Source organism: Gallus gallus, chromosome 2, assembly GCF_016699485.2.
Source record: "Gallus gallus isolate bGalGal1 chromosome 2, bGalGal1.mat.broiler.GRCg7b, whole genome shotgun sequence".
In the NCBI taxonomy this organism is placed as follows: domain Eukaryota; kingdom Metazoa; phylum Chordata; class Aves; order Galliformes; family Phasianidae; genus Gallus; species Gallus gallus.
The window spans coordinates 102,596,037-102,618,529 of record NC_052533.1 but is presented as its reverse complement, the minus strand read 5'-3'; the positions used below and the strand labels follow the sequence as shown (position 1 = coordinate 102,618,529).

Below are 22,493 nucleotides of genomic sequence, written 5' to 3'. Positions count from 1 at the left end.
ACATGTATTGAGGGTTCAGAGAGGCTCCTTTATTTCAAAATCATTTTCCATCTTTATTTAAATTTTAGCCAGGCTCACCATATCTTTACTTTCAATGTAACAGAATAGCAACAGAAATTTGTGCATATGCTGTGTAAATTAATATGCTGATAAACTACTAACATAATGTTGTAATATGAATGTTTATAAAATATATGTAATAATATAAGCATGTTACATAATTATAACATTATGTGGATACATCGTAATATTGTGCTACTACTTAATACAGTGATCTATTTATATCAATGAACAGCATTACTGAAAGAATACCTTATTTTTTTCCTCTTCTTTCCCAGTGACTTGGACCAACAGTACATCAACTATGTATTCAGGTAAAATGAATAAGCCTTTGATACACTATGGCTGGTTTATTTAGCATATATTTTCATCTTCAAACATGCCTTCTTTAGGAAACTCAGAGCTACCACTACTTAAATATATTTATTTAGCATGACATTCACTGAAAAAATATGGCTTAACAGCTGCATGATTTTGGCTATGGTTGTAGGTGGACATGCCAATGTACACCTGGGGAGGTAACGAGGTGTTAATTATGAATTTTTAATCAACATGTGCACAAGTGATCTCTCTTTTCCAGAAATAATATTTACAGAGTAACTCCCTGGCAAAACCTTCTCTGCAGAAAATCAAACTTGTACCAAATTGCCAGAGGGGGAGGCAGTGATTATAAAAGTACCACGTGCAAAGAACATGAGCAATAACTGACTGTTGAGAGTGCTGTTAGTAGAATTGAGTAATTCAGACATTTAGTTGTTTTTCCGATTGGGAGATATAAAACTGGCTTGTTATTTTGCAGTTAGTGAAAGAGCCTGAGTCACCAACCAGAGTCCCCTGTATTTTTCTCAAAAACAAAATATTTTAAGAAAAGATTAAAAAAACCCAGTCCTTTCTCCAAAGAGCCATGCAAACCAGAACACCTAGCGTGCATGGCTTCCACTAGGTTTTTGTGAGGTTTTATTTAAATTAAGGCTTATAGAACCTTTACTAGATCCTTGTCCACCCATAATCACATCTGCTTGTACATATTGGCCTCTTGGAATGGTAAATAAAGTTGTATGAGAATGCTGTGGACTATGAGACTACGGGTGTGGAGCTCTAAGGGAGGAGGATGGTTCAAAGGACTGAAGGACATAAATTAATTTAGGTCAAAGTAGAACACAGGGCAGAAGTTTGGCATAAGAATAGGAAATTGAAGTTGTTCTTATCATTTGATTGTGTGCTTTAGTCTGACCACATTAAAGATCCCTGATAGGAATACATCAGAAACACTGCTGTAGGACGATTATTTAACATCAGTTTCCAGTTAACTTATGAATGTCATCAACGTGGTAACAGCGTATACCTCTTTCTATTGTAGTCCGGTTGGCTCTTCTGCTTCCATAAGTAAGTAATACAGGCCACTGATCTGGGGTTTGTATGGTTGCAGTGTCTGTTCACCAGGATCCCAAGCATTAACAATACCTGAACAACAATTTGCTTGAAGCAGGCTCTTGTTTTAAGTGAGTTGTCATTTTCTATTTAGTGCGAAGTGCAAAGAAAATCAATTTTACTCAGAGGATGTGGTTGTGTTCATTGAAATTGTTCTGAAGTGTGGTCGTCATGGAGCTTGTGGATATGCTGCTGTGTGCAGAGAGATAATCTGTGAAGTCTTGAATGAGGTACAACTTTATGTCTAATGCTGAAATAATAATCATTAAGCAAGCAGTAAAATCAGTTGATTTTTTTGTTGTTGTTTATCAGCTGCCCGACTCTGGCTCTCAGTTGTTATTTTAGTTGAAAATTGCATCTGGGCCTGAACCTTCAAATTCAGATTTTGACCAAGGTCTCAATTTTGCAGCTGCGATTGAAAAGTCCCTGCCGTGTTCCCTGCCATGTTGGCTGATGGGATCCTTTGAAGTCTGTGAAGTTGTGTCCAGCAGAGAGCAGGAGCACTACATCACATGGAAAGGATGAATATCGTTATGGTGGTTTTCAGAAAGGAGAAGCTTCTCACTAAGGAACTGTGACGTACAGTCGTGTGTTTAAGAACTCCGAGTTCCTAAGCTCCTTGCAGAGGAGTTGTGCAAATTGAGAGATGACTTTCTTAGCATCTCCTTTAAAGCAGAAATGTGTTCTTAAACACCAAAGGCACTGGCAGGATTTGTCCCTTCATGAGACCTGTAAGTATATAGTTATCTTTGACAGGTCTGCCACTCCCCACATTTGGATGAAGCTGGTCATTGTGTTTGAGAACGGTATAGAGTGGCTGACAGAGAATTATTGCAAAAACTTAATTTCTGTAGAAAACAGGCCAAAATATTTTTATATCACACTGAATAGAAGACATTTTACTCTGAAACCTGCATGAGCACAAACTTCTGATGGGCAATTCTTGGTCAAAATTACTCTAAATGTGCTTATCTCTGGTAGGTGGTGCTCAGCATTAAGTTTTGTGAATTAGCAAGCTGCTTCCTCTAAGTAAGGCTTCTCAAAGACTGTTTTGGCCATGATAGGAGAGGAACCTTCCTGGAGAGGAACTTTTCAGATCTGAAGAAATGCTTGCCAAGGACAAAAGTGTGGTGCTCTTCTTAAGCCATTATTTACAGCATGATTATTCAATGGCTTTTTAAAACAGAGCATACCACCTTTCTAGCTGCAGTGTTGTACTGTATTGACCTAGACAGGCTTGAGCTGTGGGCCCAGGTGAACCTCATGAGGTTCAACAGAGCCAAGTGCAAGGTCTTACACCTGGGTTATGGCAACCCCCACTATCAGTACAAGCTGGGGGATGTAAGGATGGAGCACAGCCCTGCTGAAAAGGACCTGGGGGTACTGATGAATGGCAGGCTGGACATGAGCCAGCAGCATGACCTGACAGCCCAGAAAGCCAACTGTATCCTGGGCTGTATCAAAAGAAGCGTGGCCAGCAGAGTGAGGGAGGTGGTCCTGCCCCTCTGCTCTGCACTGATGAGACCTCACCTGGAGCACTGCATCCAGATATGGAGTCCTCAGTACAGGAGAGACATGGACCTGTTGGTGCATGTCCAGTGGAGGGCCACAAAAATGATGCAAGGGATGGAACACGTAGAGAGCTGGGGACAAGCTTGGAGAAGAGAAGGCTCTAGAGAGACGTGAGTGGATTTTCAGTATTTAGAGGGGGACTACAAGAAGGAAGGGGACAGAGTCTTTATCAGGGTCTGTTGTGATAGGACAAGGGGAAATGATTTCAAAGTAGAAGAAGGGAGATTTAGATTGGACACTAGGAATATATTATTTTTTTTTTACAGTATGGGTGGTGAGGCACTGGAGCAGGTTGCCCAGAGAGGTGGTAGATGCCCTGTTCCTGGAGATATTCAAAGTCAGCCTGGACAGGGCTCTGAGCAACCTGATATAGCTGTAGGTGTCACTGTTCATTGCAGGAGAGTTGGACTAGATGATCTTCAAGGGTCCCTTCCAACTGAAACGATTCTATGATTGTATTTCTCTGCATTCTGACTCCTCCACTACTGATACTTTTAATAATTCCTAGTAGTTTTTATTTGATGTTGTGTTTTTTTTTTTTTTTCCCAGTAATCTTATGTTTACTTTTATTCTTCTCCAGTCCCTCACTTTTCACCAAGGTAGGAGCCAGATTTCTTTCCCCACCCAGCTGGCAAGCTGTAGGATGAGGGGACAGACATTTCTGCCTGGCATGTTGGGGGATATATAATGTCTTAGAAGAGGGTCACAGTTTGTCTTGGGCTCTCTCCTGTGTTGAGGCAGGTAGAGATATGTTACTTATTGTGGGGCACCTGGAAGAAAGTTTCAGTGCATCCTATTGCTATCTGATATTTGTTCACAATGGTGTGCCAGATGACCTGATAGTCACCGGTGCAGAGAAACAAGGACTTATAGCAGGAGAATTTCAAATGGCACTGTCAGAGATGCAGGGTTACCGGTGCAGTTAAACTGTATCTGACTATGAAAGAGCTGTGAATCCATCATTTTTGTGAATTAAAAAAGCTGCCGTAGATGTTCTGCAAGAGACAGAGGCAGCTTTGCAGGCATAAATTGCTCTCCTTGCTGCCAAAACCTCCTTTTTAGCTGGGGAGGAGGCCTCGGGTGGCTAAGCTCCCAGTACAGGGTAAGAAGAGGGAGCAGAGAAACCCTGTGTGAGGACTTTGTTCCTGCTACAGCCCTATATCTAGGCTGTCCTTCTGGAACCCACTGGATCCCTAATCTGACTTTATAGCATAATCGTGCCTTTTTTATTGATATTCTGTTTAGGGCAGAGTTGCAGCACAGCTTTAATGCCATCTAAGCCTTTGACTTTAACCTTCCCTGCACTTCACAGGAAAGGTTTTGTTTTCTTCCTTATGTTTTCTTTGGGCTGAGGCCTGGGATGTCTGGTATAGTTATCAATCCTTCTTGATTCCAGGAGGAAGTTTCTCTTTGAGCATTTTTCAATCTCACTGTTTTATTTTGTTGGAAAAGTGGCAATGCAAAAAGCAAAAGTGAAGAAACACAGCTTAGTCATAATTCTCATCACTGTTGATACAGTTTTGCTTCCAGTCTCCTGTTGTCTTTCTTACTGTGTCAAAAGCAATAGGCCTTTGCTTCCTTTTGTGTCCTTACCAGGAAACTGTGGAGTCGGGCCTACTTAATGTGGATGTCTTTTGGCCATCCAGCACAGGGAGGTTGTACGTGTGTGGGTAAGAGGGGTGGGAGAGATTTTGCGTAGCGAGTAATGTGCTTTTTGTTGTTTAATGTCTTTGTGATACCTAGTTCTTTTAAAAAGATGTATAAATATTGACAGTGTGAAATACTGTACCAGTCTATGCCTTTCAGAGACTGTATGAAATATTAAGCCTAAAATACCCAACTGCCTGTAATTCACGAACAGTTTCTATCTTCAGCCCTCTGCCTTCCATGTCTGATTTTGGTGGCAAGCTTCCCTTCTGAGGCTTTGCTGGTCACAGGATGCCTGTGCACTTTGGAATTCCCTTCAGTACCAGTGCCTCTGCGAGTAATGCTCAGAGCATGCTGAGGTCCAGCCACAAAGTGTAATCACCTGATTGCTTGGAGATCTGGAACTAGCTGAGGTCCAGCTTGGAAATTACAGTAATGTTAATTCTGAAAAATGGAGTGGTATAAGCACACACTGATGGTACTGTAGTGCTCTAGGTATGTCATTTGCAGCACATTTTCTAGCCACTGCCATGTGTGCTGGGAACCGCTCTGAGCTTTTTCTCTGCCTTAACTTATCAGGAAACCTTCTACTAGCTGACTGTGCTTTACTGCTATTACTGGGCCCAGTGAACTGTAAAAATCACTGATAATTAGCCAGGGAAAAATACCTAACGTTAGCATTCATAACTTTAATGAATGTCTTTTCACCTTCCTAAGTGCAATGAAGAGAAAATACTCTTTTTTCCTTCTCCTTCTTGTCCTTTGGTTTTGTGATGAACATGTGTTGTTAGTGCTTTGGAAGACTTTCTTGCTTCTCCCAACCTACAGTACTCCACCTCTGAAACAATGTGGAATTAAAACATCTGGAAAAAAAATAAGAAACCTATATGAAGAATTAACAGTGCTGTAGTGGGCTCTGTACCACAAACTCAGAGCATGATGACCATGTAGGACCACAGAAGTCTTAATTAGTTCTCCAGTTGAAGATCTGGTCACAGCTCATTTTGTTCCTCGTTTGTATCTTTGTAAAAAGCGTGCATCGGTTGAGCTGCTGCTTGGTTTTGTTTTCATTTTTCTAACTTGTTTAATTGCAGCATTTGTTCTTTCTTCAACTGACATTTGGAGCATGAATGTGCTGTTCATGTGCAACCATATCCGTAGGACTGGGTATTTGACTTTTATGCAATATATGGGCATTTCTACAAACACTGACATTTGTGCACACGGTTGAAATTCACCCTTGGACGGGGGGCATTAAAGTCTAGACATTATTATAATTACCTATAGATTCTGTCTCAGTGGTGTCACTAGCTGGCTGAGTAGCAACTTTGTTGAAAAGGAGTTGGTAATGAAATGCGAAGATGATTGTGAAGCGGTAGCGTGTGCTCGTGGCAAATTGGGCTGTGTTAGAAGGAGTACTTCACATTGAGTGAAGTCACTGTCAGTATTGCTGAGGCTGCAGATGGAGTACTCTGTTCAGTTTGGGGCATCCCAGTTCAAGAAAGACACCAAGAAGCTGAAGATAGAGTAGAGGTCTACTGACATTGTCAGGGACCTGGAGCATAGGTTGTACTGGAAGGGGAGTTTGAAGGAGTTGGTCTGGCAATGTGGAGACCAAGGTGCTACTTAATAATTGCCTCTACATTCTTGGAAGGAAGTTAAAAAGATGACCAAGCCAAATTCTTCTAAGGTGTAGCAGGTAGTATAACATGTAACAACAGTCGTAAGTTGCTCCTGGTAGTTTGAAAACTGAATATCAGGAGAAACTTCTTCACTGGGAAGGTGGGGTGGCTCTGGAGCAAGTTACCCAGAGAGGTGTGGAGTCTCCCTGCCGAAAGGTTTTTGAGACCTGCCTATGGAGACGGAGCCATAGAAGACATGTTTAAGTATTGACGATAGCCCTCTTGCAAGTTAATAATGGTATTAAGGCAACCCTGAAGATTCCTTTCCAACTACCTTTAAAATATATATATATGTTTCATTTATTCTACTTAACTGGAATAATTTTCACCGTGAATAAAATTGCAAAGCTATCAATTCGTAACGTTTGGACAATGTCATAACTACTGCAATATGAAATTAATCTTTTTTTTCTTTTATTTTTTAGTGTGGTGCTGTTGGCTTCTGCATCCCATCCAGCAGGTAAAGTGGATTAAGTTGCTTCTTTTTCACATTTCCATATTGCCCTTCCTTTTCGTGCTTCTTTTTAGAGGCCAGTCCATATAGAAGTCTAGCTCTGGAATTCAAGTGCAGTATGACTGATAATATGATATTGGCCAGATAACATTGTGTAATTCATGTGATACCTACTAATTTCTTTCTGAAGTGCCCTTTGCAAAGAAGCAGGGTGAGATAACCAGCAAAAAACAGCTTTTGAGGTGATACTTGGCATAGAACAAGGATTCCCTCACCGAACACGACCTCTTGAGAGCAGTGTTCCACAACTCACAATATAACTGAGTTTCCTTCTCTGCATTTCCCTCAGTGCTACGCAAACATTTTGTTTTGGTGCTTTAAGATGTACCCCATCCCTGTGGCAGGATTTGAAGTAGCAAAAGATCTCAGGCTAAAGTAAAAGAAACTGAATCTTGAATGGTGGAAAATATTCCTCTCATATGTGTGTCTAACCTTGAGAATGATAAAGGTGTCCGTCTGTTGCTTTCACTGAAACATTTTCCGAACCAGAAAAGCAAAGTAAAAAGCATTTAAATAAACTTGAATATCCCCTTTAGATTGGTGATTTGTCTTGTGTATCTAGCATTTCCCCATCAGTAGAGACAGAAAAGCATTCAAAAAGTAAGCATTTCAAAATCTGAAAGATGGAGCATCTTCTTAATCTATAGTGCCGAAGGGCTGTAGGAGTCCCAGGAATTGTTGCTACTAAGAGCAGCCAGGGCCCAGGTTCTTGGAAATGCAAGCACTCCAGAGCTCTGCCTTGATCTGGAAGGACTCTCTGAAACCTCTTGACTTTGCTCTGTGTTGCAGAGTTCAAATTCCAGAGGGAGAAGCAGCCAACATCTATCCGTGTTTCCTGTTGCTTCAATAGGAACAATCACAAGTTCTGAAATAAAAGAAGCCACTAGCATTGGCAACTGTTGCTTCAGCAGGATCATCTGTATTCTAGCAAAGAATGCTCTTAAGTTTTATATAATTCCTTTCCCCCTTTCAAGCAAAGGGAGGAACTGGCTAGAATCAAGGTCACGGAGAAATTAAGCAGACTAGAAATGTGAAAAGCGTCATAAATGAAAAGTCAGCCAGCTGTAAAGACTCAAAGGAATGTTAAACTAGTAATGTTCATATAATTACTGTTCCCTGCTTTTAACAGAGGGTAATTCATTTTTTTTTCCTATGTTCCACTGAGTATATTGCCTTGTCCCTCAGGTGATCTCTTCAGTGCCTTGGACTTTCCATTCCTCTACTTCTACAGATTTCATAGCAGTTGCTGTGCCAGGTAACTCCTCTGTTATGTGGACATGTGAATTTTTTCAAAATAAGAGCTAATGTTAAGTTTCAACCTTGACCCTCAGTTAAAAACTCCAGAGGATTCAAAACCTTAGTTATACTAGTTTGTGCTAGCATAAGCTGCTAAAACTCCAGAGAATATGTATCGGTGCGTATCTGTGGCTATTCATTTGAAGGCATGAGATTCAAATGTGCTGGACTTTGGCTTGTCACAGATGAGATAAATGTGTTCTGTATTCTATTTGTATTTTGATTCTGCATTAAAAGGTGTTACTAAAAATATTGTTAAATAATTTCCCTGTCTAGATAGTTTTATGGTATGGAAGTGTCATTTGTTTGTTTGTTTTTTCGAGAGTGAACTGTATACACTATAAATATATGGCAGCTAGCTGTGGTTGAATAACTTGTTCCCCTGAAGCTAGGTGAAATCTGTTTCTTCTTGAAGAATCGTAGAATCATAGAATGGTTTGGATTGGAAGGAACCTTTAAGATCACCTAGCTCCAACCCCCCTGCTATAGACACGGATACCTCCCTCTAGACAGGTTGCTCAAAGCCCCATCCAGCCTGGACTTGAACTCCTTCAGGGTGGAGGCATCCACAGCCTCACTGGACAGCCTGTTCCAGTGTCTCACCACCAACACAGTAAAGTCCTTCTCCTCAGGGCTGCTCTCAAGCCATTCTCTACCCAGCCTGTATGTGTGCTTGGGATTGCCCCAACCCACATGCAGGACCCTGCACTTGGCCTTGCTGAACTTTGTGAGTTTGTCATGGGCCCACCTCTCAAGTGTGTCCAGGTCCCTCTGGATGGCGTTCCTTCCTTACAGTGTGTCAACTGCACCGCTCAGCTTGGTGTTGTCTGTAAACTTGCTGAGGATGCACTCAGTCTCACTGTCGATGTCACCTACAAAGATGTTAAATAGCACCAGTCCCTGCACTGATCCCTGAGCAATGTCACTTGTCATTGGTCTCCACTTGGACATTGAGCCGTTGACTACAACTCTCTGAGTGTGATCATCCAGTCAGTTCCTTATCCAGGGAATGGTCCATCCATCAAATCCATTTTTCTCCAATTTGGCAACCAGGATGTTGTGCAGGACAATGTCAAATGCTTTGCACAAGTCATGGTAGGTAACGTCAGTTGCTCTTCCTTTATCCACTGACACTATATCTCCATCATAAAAGGCCACCACGTTTGTCAGGCATTACTTGCCCATGGTGAAGCCATGTTGGTTACCACAACATGGTTAGACAGGTTCTAATGGATATTTAGCTATCCTGGATATTCTCTTTAATGTTGTTAGAATTTTACTACTGTTGTAGACTCCTGCGTCTGTTTCCATTGACCCAGCTTAAGTAGGCATATATTAGATGACACTGTACACTATGCTCTTCTAAAACAATCGGAGAGGAATAGATGTAGTAATAAGCATCTCAGTTGGTCACCATCTTGTCATGTAGTGTCTTTGTACATGTAAAGAATTTGAAGGAAAACCTACAGAACATAAAGTAAGGGTAACTGATACAGATAAGTATTCTACCTGCTCAGAATGTCTGAGGCATTAGTAGTTAGGTGCAAACTACTCAATTTATTTAATGAAACAAATCTGTATTTAATTGTGACATCAGTATTTCAGGTGTGATAATTAGCTGTTCTGTCTTAATTACATCAAACACCTTCAAGTCACTTTGACTAAAAGCACTTTTCAGGGGGGCAGAACAAATTTTAGTCAGCTGCTGGGCTTTGAACCGTCCTGTTTCTCAGGGTGGGATGCTCTGTGACTGGTAACTGAGTTTGGTTCTGTTTTTTATCACTAAAGCATCGTCTTTCTTAGCTATGTCCACTTGAGTCTCTTCCTAATGGCTCAGTGTAAGAAACCATAGTGCCTCCTACTCCTGGGCAGTTACCTTACACTACCACTTGTATCAGAAATAGCTGTGTACTGACAGGTGGTTGAGACATGATTTTCTACATGCCTTGAGCAGGGAACAGCACTTTGCTCAGGTGCTGAAGTCCAGCGTTGAACTTCTAACCTGCTATTGCAGAGGATGTCAACTGTCAAGAACTGCACACCCATTTCAAGGACCAGGGCACTTTTTGCTGCACCACCTGCGGGCCCCATTGATCCTATTTCCTTTACCATGCAATTTCCCATGGTAGTTAGTAATCTCTTGTGCCTCTTAACCATACGCATCTTGAAGTCCTTTTCTATTCCCTGTTTGCTGGTTTACCCTATTTCAATGTTCAGAGAGTATGTTACAAGTAGAAAAAAATCCACAGCCAAAGGTTGTCAGCCCCATGAGGTCCAATTAGCTGTGGAACAAAGTTTCCTCAAAGGTAGCCTTGGCTACGGGAGGGACTACTGTCCTATATGACTTTAGAGTCAAAATTAACTGTGTTGTCAATAAGAGCTTTGGAGTGTTCTCTCTTTACTGCTATTGAATCTCTTACCTGTTATCAGGAAAGGATACATTTGAATTCTGAATTAGAAAATAGGTTTAAACAGCTTGAAAGCTTTGGGAAGCAGCTTTCCAATGGTTTAACCTCTGTGGAGGTAGAAGTGAGTTTCTTGCCAACCATGTGGCTTCTCTTGAAATTAGCATTGCCTTTACTCAGAGCTGTTTCAGTGTCTCAAGTTAAATATTTGACCCCATGTTTCCAATAATCTCTACTTTTCTGATTACACAAGTGTATTAGAGACTAGCCATTAAGACTTGCTTTACTCAGACTCCAGTCACTGACTGAACAAAACCCCAGATTTGCTGGACATAATGTAAGCTCTTTTGTTGACCAGCTTGCTTTGTTCAAATGAGATTAACACTACTTGAAGGGTGCCTGTTCAGTTCTGCATTAGGAAAACTGAGATGCTTGTAAAAGACCACTTAACTGAAATTAAGAGAGTTTATTGACAAGTTTTCCCTATCTTTTGCAGTGGACTCTTGGGATTCTTTCTGATGTTGCACACAGTGAAGCTAAAAAGCAGCACAACCTTGGGGCAGTATGCAGCATGGAGTTTCCTTGCAAAGGTAAGAAAAAGACCATACAGAAACGCAGGACGACAGAGGAAGTCCTGCATTTCCTTAGTTTTCCCTGCTATTCCTACTTGATAGGGCCTGTCTGTTCAGGTTGATCATAGACATTAGGTATCCATCAGGTATCAAATCAGTCCATAGTAAACCTGGATCATTAGCGAAGGCAAAAGACTTTGTATAGACCAAGTTCAATGGAACAGTTCTGATTACTGCAGCTGAGGATTTGGCCTAATGAATTCAAGTAGTATAAATCAATAATTACCAAAGGTGTTTTGGAGAAAAATGTTCTTCCTGATAGTGTGTGCATCAGCTCTTGCCAGTATGTCAGAATCAAGAGCTAAGAGCAGTTCTGTGAAGGTCAGCACCCACTGCCATCATTCTGGGACAGAGAATGTCATTTGCCTTGACATTACCAAAGTTTTTGACAGTATCTGCCACAGTGTTCTTGTATTCAAATGAGGCTGTTACAGTCTGGATGGTCAGTTAGGTTGCTGAAAGATGACTGGTTGGATAATCTGGCTCAGAGTGTAATAGTTGAATAAGTTGAGGCTTGTGACAACTCAAGTAGACAGGGGTCTGTCCTGGGATCTGTCCAGTTTAACATCTCTGTCAGAGAATAAGAGGTGGTAGAGGGCACTCAAGTTTGCAAAGGAAACTCAAGTGAGAGAACAGCAACTGAAGCTGCTTGGTTTGTTCAGTGTAGAGAGCTTCATTATGGTCTTTGTGGCCTGCAGCTTCCTCACGAGGGAAATGAAGAAGCAGGTGTTAATCTCTTCTCTCTAGTGACAGTGACTGGACCCAAGGAAACAGCATGGATCTGCATCAGGGGAGGATCAGATTGCGTGTTAAGAAAAGGTTCTTCTTCAAAAGGGGATTGGGCACCAGAACAAGATCCCAGGGCAGTTGTCACGGCACCAAGGTGCATTTAGGCAATACTCTCAGGTTTGAAGTTTGAGTGGTCCTCGGTGGGAGCTAGGAGTTGGACTCAGTGATCCTTGTGGGTTCCTTCCAGCTTAGAATCTTCTGTGATTCTATGACCAGTCAATAGCACCAAAGGACAGTGTTGCCCTCCAGAGGGGACTTGGACAGACTGGAGGTATGAGTCTTGCATAATTCAGCAGGGACAGATGTGAAGTCCTGCACGTAGGAAGGAAGTGTCCCTGGCAATATTACAAGCTGGAGACTGCCTGGCTGGGAAGCAGTTCTGTGGGAAAGAACCTGGGAATTTTGGTAGACAGCAAGCTGACCATGAGCCACAGCATGCCCCAGCAATAAAGAAGACCAAAAGTGTCCTGAATTGTATTAGAAGTAGCAAAGGCAGTGAATTAATGGAAGCCATCATTTCCTTCTACTCACATCTTGTTAGACCCCATCTGCAGTTGAGAGTCATAAAATCATAGAATCATTCAGGTTGGAAAAGACTTTCAAGATCATCAGGTCTGATCAGTAACCTGACTTACCAAGTCCAATCACTGCACCATGTCCTTTTATTCCATGACAGTGTCTCTTAAATACCTCAAGGGATGGGGACTCCACCACTGCCCTGGGCAGCATGTTCCAATGCTTGACCACACTTTCCGCAAAGAAATTCTTTCTAATGTCCAATCCAAACCTTTCCTGGTGCAACTTGAGGCTGTTTCATGCATCCTATCACATGTCACCTGAGAAAAGTGACTGATACCCTCTTTGCTGCAACCTTTCAGGTAGTTGTAGTGAGCAATGAGATCTCCCCCCAGCCTCATCTTCTCCAGACTAAGCAACCTCAGTTCCCTCAGTTGCTCCTCATAACTCTTGTTTTCTAGTCCTTTCACCAGCTTTGTTGTTCCTGTCTGAACACATCTGAACAACTTAATAGACTTCTTGTGGTGAGGGGTCCCAAAATGAACATGATATTCAAGGCGCAACATACAAGGAGACAATCGTTTTCCTAATCCTGCTGGCAGCACTAATTTTGATGCAGGCCAGGATGCCCTTGGACCTTTTCTGCTGGGCAACTTCCCAGACACTCTTCCCCAAGCCTATACTGCTACATAGGGGTGTAATGACCCAAGTGCAGGACTTGACACTTTGCCTTGTTGAATGTTATGCAGCTGAACTTGGCCCACTGATCTAGCCTATCCAGGCTAGAATTTTCTTCGGGGTCCTTTAATACAAGGAAGACACTGATGAACTGGAGTGATTTTAGCACTGTCACCAAGATAGTCAGGGAGCTTAGTGATGATGCCCTTTGAGGAAGGGCTGCAGGACTTTGGGTTTATTTAGTCTGGAGCTGAACAGCTGGAAAGATCCCTCTGGGAGGAAGTCCCTCTGGGGGACACTTAGCAGCAGCTCCTTCAGGTATTCTAGGGAGGCTGCGCAGCCTCCATCTGTGAAGGTTTTCAAGATCCAACTGCACAAAGTGGTAAGCAACCTGCTCTGATGTCCTTAGATCAATTCCTGGAATTACCGAGGAATTACCCATGATTTGTGAATTAAGAGTCTGGCTGTAGTTGTTGTAAGTTACTGACAGCTTATTTATTAAATTATCAGTAGTAAATGCAGTCAGAAGAGCTGATCTGACTCCTTTTCCCTTGTTAGATATTACTTAGTTTTCATTACCCTCAGCTAGGTCATATGAAAACCGCAACCTGGTTATGTTGTTGATGATTACAACTTTCCTACTACACTGAATGAAACTGTTACCTTAAGAAAAAGTAAACTTGCACAATATGCCTCTTTAGAATCTGTACTGAGACTATTCTTTGTTGGTTTGGGGTTTATTTTTGTTTGTGGCTTTTTTTCTGGCTATAACAAGAAGGGAGCAATGTGGCTCATTTTTGCTTTACCAACTGTTTCAACACTGTACAATTCACACAAAGTTTCTCACAAGTTTAAATTTTTCACAAACATTCTGACTGCACAGATTTTAATGCCTTCCCTTTCTTCTTGCTCTTTGGTGTCAGGTCAGCTGACCTGAAACTTACTCCTACGCTTATGGTTTTTAATTCTCTGGGCTGGAGGTGGGAATAGCTGGCTCTGCTAGTAGGTATCGTGAATAACAAGAAATGGTTCTAGATGTGGTATTTATGACCTATCTGTAAAAAATTTAAGCAAAGATGTGTTGTGAAATATACTTTAAGCAGTTTGGGTCCTTCCCAGCTGAAGTGAATCAGAGCCACAAAGTCTGGACTGGATCAAAGCTTTCCTAACGTTCAAGTATTTCTAGATTTGTGGGGGTTTGGCCAGCTCTAGATAGAAATTAGACAAAATTTGTTCTAGCCTCTGTTGTCAGTGAGATTACGTGCTTTTATAGCAACTGAAGATTTTAGCTTGTATCACTGTGATAATTCGATCTGTTCTTTAGCCTTAAAAATCAGCATGCAGCGCGTGGTGTAATTACTCATCTCACTTAGGAAGGTTTTTGTAACAGAACAAATCAGTCCTTTTCCTACTTTAACTTCTAACCTAGTGCTCAAATTATATGCCTCGTCTTGAGTTCAAAGAGGGAAATAAGCAATAAGGATATGAGATTTTCATGTAATTTCTGAGTAATTTTGTCAAAACTAGCAGTTTCCTCAATGTCTTTCACTAGTGTTTAAAGCTCACTATGAGAATGCTTTAGGGCTCAGTTGTACCCATCTGGGGCACTATTAGGACCACAGAGGAACTGCTCAGTGCTGAAATGCAACTGATTCTGGGTAGAAGACAATGAATGCTTCAAAAATTCAGATACACATCAGTTTTAGAATGGGACAGACACAGATGGGTAGAAAGCAATGAGCTGAACGGGTGTTTGCCTGCAAAGGTAAGGGTTAACCTACCAGCTCCTGGAAAATTCTCACCAGCTATCTTGTAACAATAAGGAACCGGGTATTAACATATGGAGTAGTTAGGAAGAATGGTACCTACCTGATTGCTAATGCTGCTTCCTGCAGGTGTTAGGAGGCATTATAGGTACATACTGATCCAACCCAAGCCTGGATGTGAGGGCTCTCAAACACATCTTAAGCCGTGAAAGGCACAGAAAGGCAGTATTGAAGTAGTACCATAAGAATGTCTTTAAACTCAAGTGTGCAACTCCTTAAAAAAAAAAATAAAATAAAGGAAATTGATGTGGATAAAGAATACAGATAAAAACTGTTTGAATTTGGACTTGGAGAATGAGATCTGGTGGGGGGGTGAACAAAAGTCTGGATAACAACAGTGGCTTTACATTCCCACTTGAGCATTTTTCTTGTGTTGAGTAGTGCCCTAGATCATCCTCTTAATCTCTCAGTCTGACTGCAGTTTTTACCAGCAGTTGGAAAGGAGAAGCACTTGAGTCCAGAATATGTTTATCCTGCAAATGAGCCAAGAAGAGAGAATGCTGTAGCCCTCAGACAGCAAGCAGCACAGTCCTCTAGGGAGGTGCAGAGAATTGCAGAATCTGTTTTCCATTTGGATGCTTTGTACCTATGTGACTGACAAGCTGGGGCTGAGATTGCTGCCACCACTTCATTTCTTGTTAAGTACTGGTAGACCAATAAACCAGCCGTGAGATTTAGTTGGGCTTCTTTAGAGATCCAAGGATGCATTCTTTGTGAAGCCCACATATTTGGCCTCCCTGACCTTTAATATTTCATTCACTTTAAAACTAGAGCTGGGTCATAACTTGCTTTTACAATGGTTACTTTGGCAGTGGCAACTTAATCATTGCATGAGGTTCTTAAATTCTTTCCCGTAATGATTTTTGACAGCTTTCATGTCAAAGCACTGCTCTGTGCATAGACAGATGAAGCACAGGTTTCATCTGTGTGTATAACCCTGCGTGATATCTTTGGTGACAAACACACTGCACTTGTGCTGCGAAAGCAAACACTGTGTGCATTAGTCATATCTGTATAGATCGGTGAGGAATGCCAAAAAACTGCTAAAGTGATTTGAAAAACAAACAAAGAAGTCTTTTAAGAAGGCCAAGAAGTATGGAATGCTTTGTCATAGCCATGCACAGATTTAATCCCCAGGAGAGCAGGGACTTGAAGCTGCATGAGATTTCTTGTTTTAATTTGAAGGCTGTGCTAGCATCATGGGTTGTGTACTGGAAAGACAAACTGGAGATGCTCATATATACAGACAGAAGCATCTGGTGAGAGCACTAATGAGCCCTAACAGTGCTGTCAGGGAGTTTGTTTAGATTAAGGCTGCCAATCTATATCTGATGATGAAACCTGTTAGTACCTCTAAAAATTAAGCAGCAGAAATAAATTGCATCATGAATAGAAGGGAACAGTGGTATCTCTTAACTTTCAGCAAGATAGTTGTTACTTATGAATTTATACTCCTCTTACTTATTTAGTGTTATCCCAGTAAAACTTGTGGCGGTGAATTCAGCTTGTTTCCAGTAGGAACCTACTGGGACAAGCTTTATAAGGTGGAAGAATAAAAGAGAAGGGCAGTAGAAGGTGGGTTTAGGATTTTCTCTTTCTTCTTCCTTTCTTTGAAGAAGTGAAGTTGAATAACTGAGATCAGACTGCACTGAATTTTTCACTCGTTTTCCTGCACATGGTCTGGAAGAAAATGTATGCAGGAGTATGCATGCCTTTTCTCTATGCCCATCCAATGCACGGTTGTGTAATCTTTAGTGTATCCAAATCCTGTTGGAAGCTCCTTGATACATAAGAGTGTCCCCTGACAGTTGCTTTGGTTCCTTGTTTGTTAACTTTAGAAGTACTTGCCCCAGGACTCCCCATATTTTATGCTGGCTGCCAGGCACTGCAAAAGTACTTTTGCAGGAATGTCTGAAAGAACATCTTTTCCACAGGTCCCACATAACTGTTGCCCACTGTACTTACACCACAGCAGTTTTGGTCCTTCTCCAGAGCACCAAACAGCTATTCAGGGTGTCTCCTGTAGTCTTTGATTTTAGATTTTGTGTCTGTGTATCTGCTTCTTAGGTCCCCGTGGTGTCTTGAAGAGAAAGGATAGAGTATATCCATCTTCATATGATAAAGGATGATAACTCTCCTAAAGATTGGAAAGCACTGACATTCTTTATTAAAGCAGAAATTCACTTTTTTTCCCACATACCATAAAATAGAGGCTACAGCTACAAATCTTCTGGGGCTCCTAGCCTGGTTATGCTCACTGCTCCTCTTCACACATAGCAATTGACTTAAGAATTTTATCTACTTAATTTAAAGAGGCAAACCAACTCGGAGCAATAAAACAAATTCATCTCTTTTCCACATTTTTGCAGTTTTGATCCTTTTCCTAAAGCACGTGAGCTCCTAACGTCAATTTCTTAGTTCCTGTCTTGTACTGCTGCTTAGCATGTAAGTGCTATAAAATATTCTGGTCCATAATACCAGCTCCTTATTTCTGCTGAGGAGTGTTTACTTACAGAAATAAGTACCATTGTAAGAGTCTTGCTATTGACACCAGATGAAGCAAATGGCTCCCTTGTGCATCTCTGCCCTGATGGGAGGGGATTCAGGATAAACAGTTGTGTTTAAAGATCTTATGTGTGTATTATAACCAGAAGAATGTGTTTGGCTGCCTGGCACTTGCCTGTTTGGTTGTATTGCAGACTGAAGTCTCTCTTCTTTGTGTGCTGCTGTATGCAGGCGAAAGTGACAGTGAGATTCTTGGCTACAATGATGTTGCTTTCTTGGCACGGACCTTGCAAAACTTTATGCAAGAATGTCATAAACTCCCACTGCAGTTCCATAAACACAGTATGCACTGCATGCAAGGCTGTCTCAAGATCTCTGCTCCCTTGACCTGGAAAAACTGCAGATGCAAGGCAAAGAATCTCCCTGTGAGATGGAGATTTGTACGCTAGAACCGACCAGTCTGTGCTGGTGGGTGCCCTCTGTGCACCAGTGGGGTTTGGAGTGCATCTCTAACCTGTGAGAAGGCATTTCCATGACCCTAATGCTTGTATGCCAAGGAGGAGTTAAGTAGAAGTGAGCTGCTTCTGTCTCCATGCCATGTGTACTTTTCTGCATGTGGATATGCACGCACCTGCATAAACATGACTAAGGATGGTAAAAATTCTTATTAATTTGTGGTCAGCCCTCACTGTATGAAATATGTAACTTTATTCTTGACACACGTATTTGATTCCTGTCAGTCACCATGGGGACGGTAAAGTACCTTAGAAGAGAAAAATGCGTTTCTCAGCTGAACTTGAACTTGAGCTGGTGAGGTAATCTGTGCTCTCAACTGCATCTTATAGATTATAAAAAAAGACCAGTTGCAGAAACCTGTAAGTATAGGGTTTTGAGTAGTTTCCATGGAGACAACTTGATAGTTACATTGTAGCATCCAATACTAATTATGCCATGTAATTGTTGGGAAGACGTCGGTCTCCATAACAACACCTCTGTGCTACATGACCACTAAGCTAAGTCACACAGGCTCCCTGGGGCACGAGCCCAACTCAAGGAAGCTGTCTTGTAGTCCTGTAAGAATAGCTGAGACTTACTGGAGATTTTGCATCTTCAAGTAATGGCAAGTTTTAAGGTATTTATTAACAAGCGTTGTATAGGGCTACAGTTGTGTATCCACTGAAAATGGCAGCTGCACAACTTCTGGGCATGAAAGGGTCACACAGATAGGTACATAAAGTTGTGTGTTGCAGCTCAGGGATAGTACTGCGGTACAATCTGTGCTCAATATAATAGACTTATAATCTCAGCAGACACGAATTGATAGATTGAGCTCAAAGACATGCTCTGAATTAGTTTTTCTTCTGTCCATCATTAATATCCAGTGCACTGTGCACATTAGGGATTGCCATTCTCTGGAACATAAAGATAACTTCAGGATTGCGAATTTGGAGTGTATCTTTCTCCCCTGCCCTTGAGAGACTGTCTCTATAGATTTGACAGTGGAAAATGACAATTCAAAAGTAGATTTTGCCTGATGTATGGAATTTTGAATTGCAGAGGGTGCAGGTTTGTTGGTTCCTCTGTGTAGTTGATTCCCATTCTCCCATGTTTCTATTTAGTCTCCTAGAGTTAGTTATATTTGGAGAGCTAAGGCTGGGAGATGAATCATAAATGTGACAAAGAGATGGCAAAAGAATAAGGACTGATTTGGAAATAGTTTCTATCAGTAATATACCGATGTAAATGCCAACATTATATGGGAAAACCATTCACTGTCTAACATACCAATGTGGAAGGTTCCAAAGCTTCATCGATGTAGGCTTCCAAAAATGACCAAAAAAAAAGAGCCATGTTCTTCCCCTTTCTGGTTCTTGGTTCTTTTCGGGATCTGGATTGCTAGCTGCTTTTTTTGGCTCTTAGAGACCTTCCTGGGTGAGATGTCTCCAAACTGCCTCACGTATCTTGAGCCTGATCATTGACCTCTGGTAGGCGCTTGGTGTCACACTTTCTTCAAAGCTTCTCATGGCAGTGAGGTGATGCTGTCTGGAATGAGTCTTCCCGTCTCTCTTCCCCTCCTTCTTCCAGCTCAGAAATAAAAATCTCAAGTGCATTCATTTTTCAATCTCACTCTGGACACTTTCTTAAGGATTTAGATTTTGACTTTTGTTGAAAGTTAGCAAACAGCCATAGGGTTCTGGGGGAGGCAGACTGAATGGCTGATGTCTCCTGCTTTATATCCAGTCCCTGAAATATGTGGTGCTCAGGGAAATTACGTAAGCTTTAAACAATCATGGGATATGACTGCGGGCTGGTTCTGTCCTATTCCTAGCTAGCATGGGAAGGAAGGGGCAGAGTCCAGCTTTCTCTCCATGCGTATTGCTATGGATGGCTGTCCTAAGAGGGAAGAAGGCAATGGGTCATCTTACAGAGGCTTCCTCACCCTTACCAAGGGACCTTGGCCAAAGGCTGTGGTCGCTTCCGTCACTGCCATGGGACACTCAGGGACTGCTGACGCCCACAGTGCTGAATGTGTAACCCTGTGTCATTGTTCATAAAAGGCCTCTACTCAAAAAGGGTTGGCTGTTATTGCCTTAAAAAACATTTTTTTTCAAGTATCGCTTTTTTAAGGTTTTTGATGGAATATTTTGACCTTTTCTAGCAGTGAATGATTAGAAAGCCCTGGAAAGATTGTTGGTTTTGAATGGAAAATTAAAACCTTAAAGAATACCAATTCTTCTTTGCAATCTTTAGCATAATAATAATAGCATGTTGATTTATTTCCATTACATCATTACTAAAACAGCAGAAACACATCAGAAAGTGGCAAGGCAGAGACTGTGGCTCTGTTACTGTTGGGTTGTACAGAAAGGGGTCAGCAAAGGGTCTTAGTTATCTCGTCTGGGAATTGCTTGTTTATGAATTAGATTTTCCCAAAGGAGTCGTGAGATGGGAAATACAATAGGAAATAGACTTTATACATGCACAGAAATACCAAAGCTGTACGTGGGGGAGAGATGTTGATGGAAACTTGCTATTTTTTGCTAACAGATTTAAAAAAAAATACTTGATTACGCATCCCAAAGTTTCCTATGCTATTTTTGGTACTAGTGATATCCCCACAGAGTTCTGAGTTAGTCACGAAAGAAAATTGTTTTAATATTGACCAAGAGTATAAACACTTATATAAGTGTTTCTATAGATTATAATAATGGGAAAAGGGTATTATATTGTCTTTCACACCTAAGGTATTCCCCTTAAACTAGATGTCCTTGTTGCCTCTAGCAGTGCCTTTCAGCAACATTTGTGCTGTCTGTGCGGAAGTAAAACGGCGTGCATGGTGTTTTATAGCACATATAGCAGTGATCCTGTGGGCAAGATGAGGTTTGAAGGTGAACCCAAAAATCTCTCAAGTGTTGCACTGACAACGACCTGTGAACCTGTAGTGTCAGGGGTGTACCAAGGTCAAGACTGCAGAAAGTCAATGGTAGCATGTATCTCATCCTGTCTGTCAAAGGATTGCATTTGCTGATGCTTGTACTGTTTGTACTGGTTGCATTCTAACACAAAGATGTGCAGTGGTTGGCGAGATATATTAGTTCCATTGTACATCTGATAGTACTCACAGTGTTGCTGATCAGGGTATCTATTTGATGCAGTAAGAGTGTAACCAAAGCCTAAAGCATGGAATTCCCCAACTGCATGGCAGATTGAGTGTCCACCTGACTTTTGGACAAATGTTCATTTCCTTGGGTGCATGGAAACATGTTGATGTAGCCTGTAACGTATCTGCCTTTGGCCCCGTTTTTGCCTTGGTTACATCACTGTTGAAGTCTTCTGTCAGAGGTCACGGTCCCTTGCACTCCGTTCTCTGACACTTTCAGAGAGAACTGACAATGATGGAAAGTATCAGCCTGGTTGATTTGGACTTTAGTGAGAATTATGAAATGGTGGGCTGAATGGTGAAGAGTTATCACAGTCACTAAAAGCTGTCTTTTCCTACATATACAGTTTTCTACCACAATGCCAGTGTATTCTACCTCCAGGAAACTCAGGCTAATTTTTCTTGTCTTCATGGACTCAAACAGCCAAGAGCTTTATGCTCCCTGGATTCATTCCCTGAGCACCAGCTGAGTCATCACTGAGCCACTACTATGGGGAGGTCCCGGTTCACCTGTGAGGAGCTTGGAATTGCCTCATCTTTCACTTTTAGTCTGAGATCCTGATGCTGTAAGGCAGGCTGTTAGAGTGATCGTTCCTGCCTGATCTGGCTACCAGCCCACCTGCTGGAGCCTGGCGTTTGGGAGGAAGACAGACACCAGCAGATGCTAAGCTCAGTCCTTTGCAAGCAGCCAATTTCTTTTGTGCCAGATACATATAGCAAACTGTCAGTTCGCCTATTCAATTTACCTCCTAAGTGTGACAATGAAAAATAGGGTCTTCTTACGTGGGTTATCAGCCTTCTCTGTCTCTTTACAGTAACCTTTATTTCATAATCTCATAAGGGTTAGATGAGGTGAAGAACAACTTGAAATGCCACAAGGCTACTGCTGAGCTTAACATAAAACAAAGTGTATTTTATTGCAGTATTTTAAGCAGCAGAACATTAGAACAGCTGGCCATTCCCCAGAACTGAAAAAAAAAAAAATCAAATCAGATAAAATAAATATTTCTTAAATATAGTGTACCGCATTACTGACCAGTAAAAGTGAGGGCATTACACAGAATATAGCACTGAGACAGCTGTGAAGAAAAAACAATGGCATGTTTTTTATACAGGTTCAGATCCACTCAATTGGCATCAGTGCCTGGTTTCCTACTGTTTTCAGCACAGGCAGACATTATGTGAAAATCTCTGTGGGACAGAAGTGGAAAAACTAACTAACTGCATGCCAAGGGGTGTAAGTTTCCCATAAGCGAAGGTCAATATGCAGATCCCTTCT

General features: G+C 41.6%; 1 protein-coding gene across 17 annotated transcripts in view; it reads left to right on the top strand.

Annotated features, from left to right (window-relative positions):
- TMEM241 (transmembrane protein 241) overlaps positions 1-22,493 on the top strand; it is a 99,928-nt gene that overhangs the window by 20,804 nt on the left and 56,631 nt on the right. For all 17 annotated transcript variants that reach the window (XM_040688535.1, XM_040688513.1, XM_040688505.1 and 14 more), the window contains exons 10-13: positions 339-374; positions 6,818-6,852; positions 8,092-8,161; positions 11,104-11,197. In XM_040688535.1, coding sequence (XP_040544469.1) covers positions 339-374; positions 6,818-6,852; positions 8,092-8,161; positions 11,104-11,197 — 235 coding nt within the window. The remainder of the gene's footprint in view (positions 1-338; positions 375-6,817; positions 6,853-8,091; positions 8,162-11,103; positions 11,198-22,493) is intronic.